We start from the raw sequence: 12,518 nt of genomic DNA on the forward strand, positions 1-12,518 counted from the left end.
GTCGCAGTTTAATTGGCTTTTAGTTTTCTTGATATGTTCAACGTTTGTTATTAATTAAATAAGATTATGCCTTGTCTAGAAAATATCTATAGAATAATTTTAGTTTTAATTAGGTTAATCTAAAACACCAGAGCTACCTTATATATTAAATGTGTATTAGTAATTGTATTTATTTTTGTTTTAATATTCTTTAGCAGAAATTACAGTATTGGGTAGTGCAAAAGTTCGTGCGGAGTTTGTGAGTAAAAGTCACACAGTGATTAGGCAAACAAAAATCTTTATTCAATCAATGATATATTCTCATCGTCTTTCTATAATCTTTCCCAACGTTCTGACGCATACGGATGCCTCGATCAATAAAACTGCGCGGTTTAGATCTCGAAGAACGAAGAGACGCCGTTTTTTAAGGCCTTAAAGAAGGTCAAAGTTTTTCCCATTTTAAATAATTTTGCAATGACCGGAACAAGTGATAGTCGATGGTGCGATATCAGGAGAATTACGGTGGATGCGTTAAGACATCCCATTTTCAGGCTCTTCATTTGCGCAGCGTCTTTTTCGAAACGTGTGGTCTGGCGTTTGTCGTGATGAAAGACGACTCTCTTGCGATTTGACAAAAATCGGACGTTTCTCTTTTATTTCTCGATTCAGATTGGTTAATTGGCGACAGTACTTGTCCGAATCAATCATTTCGCCAGCGGGGAGAAGCTCGAAATAGATTATGCCCTTGCAATCCCACAACAGAGAGCATCACCTTCATCGGGTACAAACTGGCCTTTGGCATTGCGTACCATGCTCACCTGATTGTTTTCCATGTCCGTTTGCGCTGAACATTGTAGAGGACCCATTTCTCATCGCCCGTCACTAGTCGATCCAAAAACGACTCGTTATTGAGTCGCCCGAGTAAAGAAACGCTGCAGAAATTCGCTTGATTTTGTTCTTCTCGGTCAGCAAATGGGGCACCCATATATCGAGCTTCAAATCGAATCCCATCTTTTTTAAACGCCGAAAAGGGTTGATCGGTCAACGTTTAGTGCTGTAGCAACTTCTTCTGTTGAAATTCGCGAATTATATTGAGCACTAAAGTACGCAAAACATCGTCATCAATGTCAGAAGGTCGACCAGAGCGTGGCTCGTCTTCAAGGTTAATTCTCCGCGCCGAAATTTAGCAAACCATTTTTCCACAGTCAGATGAGCTGGTCAGATGAAGCTGGTGCTTCATCCTGATAAACATCCTGAATGTTTTTACGGCTGCAGTAACGTTTTATTCCCTTCCGAAACTCGTAAAGCATAACATGCCGTAAATGCACCTTATCGATACTCATTTTTAAAGTGATATTTCTCGAAGCAGTTTGTATGAAAAAATTGATTTTTTTTAATAACAGCTGAAGACGTCACCTTTCCAACGTTATATAATATGTAGATGGAAGTATTAATGACAACACTTTACGACGCTTATACTCCATCTATTGAAACTCCGCACAAACTTTTGCACTCACCCAATAATATAAATATTATTTTAATTTATCTTACATACAGAAACATGTTTAATCTAAACATCTCAACTTTTTTAACATATTTTTCTCTTGATTTTTGAAATGACTATTACAAGAATATAAAAAGAATTAATATTTACATTTATTAAAGTGACTACTACTTGAAAATATAAATATGAAAATAAGAATTAAATTTTACCGATTAAAATTTAATAATTTTTGCTTATTTAAGAGAAACAGGACAAGTAATTAGATAATTATATTTAATAACATTGCTTATATTTGTTAAGTCGACATTGATTATTCACAATGTTAACAGTTAATTGACTAGGGAATAAAGTCGCAAATAGAATATATTTTTCTTTCTCGAAACCCATACAAACGACAGAAAAATAATTAGAACCGCGCCTATTACACTAGTCGATGTAGGTTTTTCGCCGAAGAGATATACTTGAATCATATACGCCAAAAATATATCCAGTGATCTTGTGACTGAGACTTTACCTGCACTTTCAATTTTTAACGCCTTCGTTACTTAATACCTGCCCCATAAGGCCGGTACATGCCACCAACAGATTTGGATCCAAGTGAAATAATCATGTGGCAATTTTAGTTTGTGCTCATAACCGCCAGATACCACGATATAAAATTACAGCGGCAGCAAATGACCAACTTGACAAATTCAGAACTATAATGGAGTAGTGTATCTCCGAACATTTTCTCATAACAAGATATTGAGAGCTGTAAAGAGGGTTGCCAGGAGAGCACATACATATCCCATAAGGTTATAGTGTTCGGCATGATGCATCTGAAGATAACGAAAAATCAAAACGTTGCTTGCAACAATAAATGTAATCTTATTTTCTGGTGACATTAAATATCTATAAATTTAATTTTTTTAACACTTTGTCGGTTGAAAACTTAATTTTACCCACGAAAAATAGATAAAATATTAACTCAGAACTTTCAATTTTATCGGTTATTTTTAATAAATTCTAAACAATCTAAACAATAATTCTAAACAATCTTTAAGTAAAAGAATATAAATATATAACGCGTTAAATACTTCATAAAAATTATGAAATATTTAACGCGTTTGCTTTTAATTGTTAATTATTGTATTAATTGATTTTTCAGTTGTTGTAGTAGAATCTTATTTCTATGAAATTTTTGATTACCTGAAATAAGAATGGTGGCCTGGCAACTAAAACAACACCACCAAAGAGAGTGCAAACTACTATTATTCGCAGAACACCACAAGGTTCCTTTAGAAAAAGGAAAGAAAGAGTAATTACAATCACTGGCGAACTGAAGATGATTGTGGTAGCATCACCTAGAGGTAATTCTCTAAAGCTGTAATATAGCAACGACAATGTCATGCCACCCACTATGCCCTGAAAGAAAACTAAATTAATAGACGTAACATTTAGGAAATATTCATTTCTTTCCATTTCATCTTTCATTTCAAAGGAAATCAATCATCATTTTTTAGTTTGTTGATAATTTATACGAATAAACAATGAAGTTATTAAGGGGTTAACGCCCTTTTAATCTAGGTAAACGCCTGAAAGCATAGGGTAACTTTGGGAATTTTTTGTAGGTAAATAATAAAATAAGTGAAAAGTCAGTTTGAAGGCCTTTAATGTGCATGTCTTAAGCTACACAAAATAATTTTATATTTTTGCGTTAAGATGGCGACGCTGGAGTTGTGCAAGTGAAACTGCTTTTTGGTCCATGAGCTTCCGCGGCTTGCAATAGAAATACCGTACACTTTCGCTAAGGACAAAAAGCAAAATATTTTTATAACATACATCAAATTTGCTAGAGAAGTACAACACGTATACAGGGTGCACGATTTATCTGAAGACATTGAAATATCTCGAGAACTATGCATTGGATAAAAAAAAGTGGTTAATGAAAGTTGTTAGTCTCGAAGGGGGACATCCAATGATACCAAACTCGACCTCCCACCCCACCCCCTAGGGGTGGGGGTTGGGGGCAACTTTGAAATCTTAAATGGAAACCCCCATTTTTTATTGGCAGATACGGATTCTACGCCACAAAATACGTAAATTTTGTCCGAAACTTTTTTTTTTAATTCGTGATAGATGGCGCTGTAATCGCAAAAAATTATATTTTCCGCAATTCTCCAGAAATGATCAGGGAATATTAGACCGTGATTACAATGGTCGGTGGATTGGCAGAGGTGGGCCCGATTAATTGGCCTGCTAGGTCGTCTGATTTGACATCGCCGATTTCTTTCTGTGGGGTTACCTAAAAGATAAGGTTTATCAACAAGTGCAACAACTCGTGAAAACATGGTAGAACGCATAAGAAACGCTTGCGTTGAAACTCCCGCAGATATGCTTCTATCTGTGTACAGTCATTTGAAAAAAGGATCAATAAGTGTATTGAAGTTGAAGGTAAAATTTCGAACACTTACTCTAATTATTGAACAGTGAGAGGCAAGGGGACTCACATTAAAAAAGCACCCTGATCTGTGAGAGGCCAAGGGGACTCACATTAAAAAGCACCCTGATCTGTGAGAGGCAAGGGGACTCACATTAAAAAGCACCCGAAGGGAACATAAACTACTACGTCCTCGTCGTTGTTCCTGTGTAACGCTAAAAGTAGTTTCTCGGAAAAATTCAACCGCTATCTATCACGATGAAAAAATTGTTTCAATAAAAGTTTCACGTACAATCTAATTCTGCAATGAAAAATGTGGGTCCCCATTTGAGATTTGAACGTTATCACCCACCCTACCCCGAGAGGATGGGGGGGGGAATAACTTTATTATGTTCTTTTAAAAAATATTGAACAGGTATTTTTTATTTCTCAATCCAATGATCATTTCTGGAGAATTGCGGAAATATAATTTTTTGCGATTACAGCGCCATCTATCACGAACCAAAAAAAAAATTTCGGACAAAATTTACGTATTTTGTAGCGTAGAATCCGTATCTGCAATAAAAAATGGGGGTTTCCATTTAAGATTTCAAAGTTGCCCCCAACCCCCACCCCCAGGGGGTGGGGTGGAGGTCGAGTTTGGTATCATTGGATGTCCCCCTTCGAGACTAACAACTTTCATTAACCACTTCTTTTTATCCAATGCATAGTTCTCGAGATATTTCAATGTCTTCAGATAAATCGTGCACCCTGTATATTAAAATATTGATTTTTGTAGAAATAGTGAACATTTGAAAACAAAGTTCCATTTTACCCAAAATTCAGTGAAAAGTATTTATAAGTTATTAAAAAAGTTATTAATCGATCGTAAAATCATATGTACTTCTCTAGAGAATTTAATTTAGCAGCTGCTGTAAAAATTTCAAGTGGATCGAATAAAATTTGTTTTAGTTATGTTGCAAGCTAATTTGAAAAACATGCTTTCGAGAAAAACGCGTTTAAAATTTTCGGTATAGTTTTAACGGTGATGAAATATTTATTTTTTATCTTAAATTGAATCATTAATTCCATGCCCATAAAATAGACCTTCTGCAATTGAAAAAGCCTTTAAAACGCTAATTTGCTCTTGTCTGCGACGCATTCTGATCTCTTTCGCTCGTTGCTCGGCGATGTTAATCCACTCATCGTTCTCTTTAGCTGCGTGAGCGTGCGCATACGGGCCACAGAAGACTCCTATGGTATCGATAATTTGTAGTAAGGTTATGAAACCTTCATTAAAAATGTAAGCGCATATTATCACATATCACTATAATTTTGAAACCAAATCCTCGCATACTTGCAGTTTCAAATTTCACATCATTGTTACAGTTTGCACACATCACTATTACAAGTTTCGCACTTCACAAAGGTAGCAATTGTCGAAAATACAGTAATAAAATTTAAAATTCTGTATTCTATTGAACTATCTTGCGGCACGACGATTTCTTTCTGCATTTTCAGTTTCTTCACAGATACACTAAAACTGCTCTCGTCGCTCTCCGATATTTTAGTTTTGAAATGCTGCTTTCTTTCTTTGGCCTAGATTTTTTATACTGTTTAGAATTTCTCGTATTTCGCGTAACTTTTCAATGTGAATCTATGATATCGAAAACTGGCAAATATTAAGATGTAAATAACAAACTTTACTGCTCGACGTTGCCTGTTATACTGACGTATTGTCTTAAATATCTTTCAGTTTGCTAACGGTAACTGTTTAGACCTTATGTATGCAATAGTACAAGCATATTTCATCATTATATTTAATGCCTGACCTGACCTAATCTCCGTAAAAGGGGCGTGGCTACTCGAAAACAGTTGTGCGCTACCTGCGCTAAATGCACTGTACTTTTTCAAAACAGAGTAGCTTCCTCAATTTTGAGCCAACTTGAATGAAACTTTCAGGGAATATTCTTCAGATGTTATACTAAAGGAAATGGAAATTTTTCAAAAATATATTTTTTGACCTTACTGACTAGATGTAACCCCTTAAGTATAGAGAATATCTTATTTTAATCGTACATGAATTTCTTGGAAATCATACGAAATATTGTAAAAATATAGTATTTTAATGAAACATCTCAAAATCAACAAGTAAGAATATTAAACCTAAAGAAATTTTTTTCTATGTGAGTTTTTATAATATACAATCGCGACTTGGTTACATGGCGTACGAGTGTATGATTGCGTGAGTTTGAGAGAGAGAGAAAATAGAGATTGTAAAATAAATAAGATAGGGGAGTAAAGTAGGAAGGTAGGAAAAGAAGCAGAAGGAGGTAAGATAGCGATAAAAATAAAGGCGGATAGAGGGAATAAGGAATAAGTAGAGAAGGGGCAGAATAGGAAGTGAGTAGTGCGGAGAGGTTAGGTAGACGGAGCGGAGATATGAGTACAGGGAGAGGAGGAAAGGGGGTAAGAGGAGGCAAAGGAGGAGTGGATGATAAGCAAGGAAAATTGGTGATAGAGAAAGGAGATCAAAAGAGGAAGGTGAGTTTCAGGGGTACGCATGGATTAGGAGACGAGGAGGTTAGAGAGGAGATAAGAAAGGAGATAAGAAAGGAGTTGAGACAGGTAATAACGGAATAGAAGAAGGAGATAGAGAGAGTAGGATGAAGGAATTAGAAGATAGAATGATAATTGCGGAAAGATTTATAGAAGAAAGTAAGCAAGGAGAGATGAGTGAAAGAAAAGGAGAAAATAGAGAGGAATGGGAAAGTCGGCGTCTAGTAGGCTAAGCAGCAGAACGAGATTGAGTAGTAGGTATGGTTCGATAAGAAGCGTGGATAGGTTAAGTGAATGCCTGAGTGAAAGGGAAATAGGAAAGATAAAGAAATTAATGGTAGAAAAGGAAAAGGAGGAGAGGCGAGGTAATGTTGTTATAAAAGGGTGGGAGATAGGGGACAGAATAACGAATGGAAAGGGAGAGGAATTTATAAAAAAAGAATTGGATGTGGAAATAAAGGTGAAGAGATGTAGTATAAGTGGGAAAGTGGTAGTGGTAAGTCTGGAAGAAGAGGAGATGAAGAGGGAGATAATGAGAAATAAGAGAAAACTGAAAGGTAAAAGTATTTTTATTGAGAACGACTTGACGTGAGAGGAAAGGAAGGTACAAGAGAAAATGGGCAAATGGGTAAGGGAGGAGAGGAGGAAAGGAAAGACGGTGAAAATGGGTTTTGCGAGAGTGATGATTGATGGAAATTGGAAAAAATGGGAGGAAATAGAAGAAGAAATAATTAGAAGAAAAGGAAGGGATAGAGATAGGGAATTAAGGGAACTAAAGGGAAGGGAGATGAAAGAAGCATTAAGGGAGGAAGAGGATAGGAGAAGAGAAAAGGAGGAAAGAGATGGAGAGAGAGGAATAGGAGAGAGAGAAGAGGGGGTAGGGAGGAGAGACTAGAAAAAAGAGAGAAAGAAAGAAAGGAGAGAAAGAGAAAGGAGGGGGAAGGGAGATTAGACAGGATTTTATGTAAGCCAAGAAGGGGAGAGAGGGAAAGGAAGAGGGAGGGAGGGGAGGAAGGGAAGAAGCCTAATTTTTTGGAATGTGGCAGGAATACAGAGGCAGGATAAAGATTTTTGGAACTGAGATAAAGGGCAAGGATTTTATCAGTTTATGTGAGACATGGTTAGAAGAAAAGGGATGGGAAGGGTTTAAGGAAAGATTACCTAACACACACTGGTGGGCATATAGGCCAGCGAAGAGAGAGAAAAAAAGCAAAGGGAGGTTTTTTGATAGGTAGAAGGAAAAATTGGGGAAAAGAAAGTAACATTTTGGGGGAGGAAAAAGAGGAAGGGTTACTGGTTTCCGAAATAGAAGGTAAAGGCAAGGATAAGGAAATGATAATTATCTCAGTATGTAACTCGGAAAGATGAAGGGAGATAGGACAAAAGATAAAGGAAATAATGGAGGAAGGAAGAGAGAAGAATGTAATAATACGAGGAGACTTTAATATAAGGATAGCAGAAGAGGGAGGATTAGAGGAGGAGGAGGAGCTAGGGAGAAAGAGTAAGGATAAGATAAAAGGAAAAGACAGCAAAAGTATGTTAGAAGTAGTGGGAGAGGTAGGAGGATATATATTGAATGGATCTGCGGAAGGGGACAAAGAGGGAGAATTTACATATATAGATGCGAGAGGAAGCTCGGTAATAGATTATGTAATTGTTAATGAAAATTGTAAGGATATTGTGAGAGAATTTAAGGTTGGAGAAAGAGTGGACTCGGATCACATGCCCATGATGGTGGAAATAAAAGGAAACGGAGACTGCAGAAAAGATGAAGGAGAGGGAGAAGAGGAAAGAAAAACAAGAATAAGATGGGATAAGAAAGCAATTGAACACTTCAAAAAGGAAACAGAGAAGATACTAGATACAACAGGAGAAGAATTAAAAGAGGAGCAAGGATCGGTAGAACGGAAATGGTTATCTCTGAAGACGGTAATTGGGGAAGCATTAGTCAAAAAGAAATGGAAGTGAAAAAGGAAAGGAATAGGACACAAGGAATGGTGGGACAAGAGCTGTACGTAAATGAAAAGGAGGGTGCATAGAGAATTTAGAAACTGGAGAAGAGGTAGAATAAGCAGAGAAAAATACATGGAGGCAAGGAAAAATTTAAAAGAGCACGTTGAGAACAGGAAAAGAAAGAAGAAAGAAGAGGAAGAAGAAGAGTTAAGAAATCTGAGGAACGAAAGAGAAGTATGGGAATTTATAAACAGGAGAAGAGGTAAAAGAAAACAGGTCAAGAATAATATAGACAAGGAGGGATGGAAGGAATATTTTATGGAATTATTAGAAGGGATAGAAGAAAACACGAAAGAGGAAAGGAAACTTATACAAGAAAGAGAAGAAGATGAGGTTGGAGGAAGTTAGGAAGAAGAGGAACTGAAAGAGGAAGAAATTACAGAGGCAATAGATAAACTCAAAAGGAAGAAGGCAATAGAGATTGACGAAATACCGGCGGAGGCATGGAAATATGGAGGACAGGCAGTGAGGAAAGGAATTAAGGAATTATTGCTGCAGATATGGAAGGAAGGATCTATACCGAAGGATTGGAAAACAAGTGTGATTTGCCCCATATACAAAAAAGAGATAAGGAAAAAGCAGAAAATTACAGAGGGATATCAATACTATGTATAGCATATAAAATTTATGCAGAGGTGTTGAGGAGGAGATTGGAGGAAGAAGTGGAAGCAAAGGAATTACTACTTGAAAGCCAGGGAAGATTTAAAAGAGGAAGAGGAACATTGGATAACATCTTCGTACTAAATCATATAGTGCAAAGAGAAAAGAATAATGAAAAAGATAGGAAAATATACGCAATGTTCGTGGATTTTAAGGCGGCTTTCGACAACATAGAAAGAAGTTATGGGAGATTCTGAAGGAAAAGAAGATAAATAGGAAGATTATAGGAAGCCTGGAGAAGATTTATGAAGAAACTAGATACGATAAAAACGAAGGATGGGTTTACTAGCTGTTTCAAGACTACGAAAGGAGTAAGACAGGGATGTGTGATGAGTCCACTGCTTTTTGATTTGTATGTAGCGGATCTAGACGATCACATGAGGAGGAGAGGAGTAGGAGGAGTAAAAGTAGATAAAGAGAGAATTAGGTCTCTGGCATATGCTGATGATTTAGTTTTAGTAGCAAAAATAGGGAAGCATTAGACATGATGGGTACATTAAGAAAGTTTACAAAGGATAGGAAATTAATTGTGAACACGGAGAAGACAAAAATAATGGTATTTAACAAGGAAGGAAAGGAAAAAAAGGAGAGATGGAAATGGGAAGGTAAAGAGATAGAAGAGGTTCAGGAGTTTAAATATTTAGGATTTAATTTTAATAAGGGAGGGGACTATAGGGAGCATATAAAGAAATTGAAGAAAAAAGGGAGACTGGCGGTGAATAAGGTATGGGGATTGGGAGAAAGGATTTGTAGAGATGACTTTGGAAGGAGAAGGAATTTATTTAAATATTTGGTACAAAGTGTGATGTCGTACGGCGTAGTAATATGGGGATGGGAGGAACAGAAGGAGTTAGAGAAAATTTGTATGGATTATGTAAGATAGGTGTTTAGGCTAGATTTTTGTACGCCAAGGTATATTATTAGGAGAGAATTAGGGTTAGAAAAGTTGAAAATTAAATGGGATATAAGGGCTAGAAGGTATGAATTAAAGATAAAGAAAATAGAAGACAAAAGATGGGTGAAAGAATGCTGGAAGGAGAAGGTTAAGGATGGATGGAAGGAAAGGTACGGAAGGGAGAGAGAAAAGTATTACAATAGGAACGGGTGGGGAATAGCAGCAATAGATAGTTTAGGGAGTGAGGAAGAGAACATAGAAAGGAAATTGGTTAGAAGAGAGAAGGAAGTACAAAGGCAAATAGAGGAAGGGCAAATAAGAGAGGCGAGATATAATAGGAAATATAAAGAAATAAACGAAACAGGGGAATGACCGAAATATTTAGAGGAGGGACACGAGATAGAAAGGAAGGAAGGAATGGCAATTAGGGCAATGATGAGGTTAAGGTGTGGAAATATGGAGGAGGAAAATAAGTATTGGGTAAAGGAAGAGGATAGGAAGTACGTGTTTTGTGGGCAAGGTAGGGATAATATAGATCATTTTATAGGAGAATGTGAAGTTACGAAGGAATGATTTAAGGAATTAGGTAACAGTAAGGAGGAAAGAGTGAAGAAGTTATGGAAGGATGAGTTAAATAAGGTGAAAACAGAAATTCTGAAGAAGTTATGGAAGGAAAAAGAAAAAAAAGGAAAAAGAAGAAGAGAAAAAAAGGCAGGATGTGATATAGGCTGTGATATAGACTGTAAGAAATTAGTAGATAAGATAGTCGATAGGTAATAGGTAATAGGTATTAAGATAGTTAAGATAAGGTAGGGTAGGAATAAGGTAGAGAGGGTAGAGTAGAGTGTGTAGAGTGTGCAAATGAGTGTAGGAATGAGTGAGATAAGGATTATTGTAAACCAAGTCCCGCTTCTTGGTAATGTATGCTGAAGTGAATAAAGTTTATATATATATGATATACAAGCATTCTTAAACGTTTAAATAGAATAAGTGCGGATGTCCCCACGAAAACAGGAATGTTGTGTCCACGTGAAATGCATATGGTTTTGTAGATTCCACATGAATGCAACAAATGCGTTCCACGTAGATTCGATGTACGTTTTTGTAGGGACATATACAGGGTGGACCATTTTAACTTTTAATGGAGAATAACTCGACCGGTGAGCGAAATAATGAAAAAAGTTTCATACAAAAGTTGTTGGACAAGGAGGGGGACGTATGACCATATCCTTGAATTTGACCTTGACTTTGACCATAGGGGTTATTTGAAGGTCAAATAACATTTTTTAAATGGAATTGCCTATTTTTGACCCCGGATTTGGAAAGAGCGGGAAATTTTAGAATAGGATATGGTATGATCGATAAGATCAAATTTCATGTTTTGAGGTCATTTCAAAGTCAAAAGGAACTTGTACGTGTATTCATGCGAAAATCGTATCTATATACGGGGATTTCTAAATTATCTTCTACACTTAGCATTACCCAGAGACAACGACGTAGACGTGGTAGAATTCTGCCTCTTTCGGGGTGCTTGTTTAGAGTGAGTCCCCTTGCCTCTCACTATGCATACTTTGCTATTGTTAATCTAGCTATTCAAAAGGTTTTCGAAAGTTGCACCGTTAGCATTTATGCAATAGTTGAGCCTTCTTTGGAAATGGGCCACTGTGCTGAGCAAGACATTTCGTGGAATCGCTTCGTCTTATGCGATTTTCCATATCTTCTCTTGTTGTTGGTTCTTCTTTGAAAACAACTTCTTTCAAATAGCCCCAGAGATAAAAATCGAGTGACGTCAAATCAGGAGAACGAGGAGGCCATGCAATCGGACCCTCTCGACCAATCCATCGGTTCGGGTACCTTTCATCTAAAAACCTCCTGACTATACGTGCAAAGTGCGGTGGTGCACCATCCTGTTGGAAGAACATCCTTCTCCTGGTTTCCAAGTCTACGTTCTCCAACAAATGAGGTAATTGGTCTGTGAGCAAATCGAGGTACGTATTTGCATTCACAGTACGTTCGAAAAAGAATGGACCGACCAAGTATCCATTAACAATCCCGCACCAGACATTGAGGCTCCAGCGGCGTTGATTGTTAATGGATACTTGGTCAGTCCATTCTTTTTCGAACGTACTGTGAATGCAAATACGTACCTCGATTTGCTCACAGACCAATTGCCTCATTTGTTGGAGAACGTAGACTTGGAAACCAGGCGAAGGATGTTCTTCCAACAGGATGGTGCACCACCGCACTTTGCACGTATAGTCAGGAGGTTTTTAGATGAAAGGTACCCGAACCGATGGATTGGTCGAAAGGGTCCGATTGCATGGCCTCCTCGTTCTCCTAATTTGACGTCACTCGATTTTTATCTCTGGGGCTATTTGAAAGAAGTTGTTTTCAAAGAAGAACCAACAACAAGAGAAGATATGGAAAATCGCATAAGACGAAGCGATTCCACGAAATGTCTTGCTCAGCACAGTGGCCCATTTCCAAAGAAGGCTCAACTATTGCATAAA

General features: G+C 37.2%; 1 protein-coding gene across 1 annotated transcript in view; it reads right to left on the reverse strand.

Annotated features, from left to right (window-relative positions):
* Nucleotides 1–1,820: 1,820 nt before the first annotated feature.
* Nucleotides 1,821–12,518, reverse strand: part of LOC105186858 (solute carrier family 35 member G1) — a 74,747-nt gene continuing 64,049 nt past the window's right edge. The window contains 6 exon segments of the mRNA XM_025305814.1: nucleotides 1,821–1,850; nucleotides 1,853–1,887; nucleotides 1,890–2,143; nucleotides 2,145–2,226; nucleotides 2,229–2,301; nucleotides 2,672–2,887. Of these exon segments, the coding sequence (XP_025161599.1) occupies nucleotides 1,821–1,850; nucleotides 1,853–1,887; nucleotides 1,890–2,143; nucleotides 2,145–2,226; nucleotides 2,229–2,301; nucleotides 2,672–2,887 (690 nt within the window).

Source organism: Harpegnathos saltator, unplaced genomic scaffold (genome assembly GCF_003227715.2).
Source record: "Harpegnathos saltator strain DR-91 unplaced genomic scaffold, Hsal_v8.6 scaffold716, whole genome shotgun sequence".
NCBI classification, from domain to species: domain Eukaryota; kingdom Metazoa; phylum Arthropoda; class Insecta; order Hymenoptera; family Formicidae; genus Harpegnathos; species Harpegnathos saltator.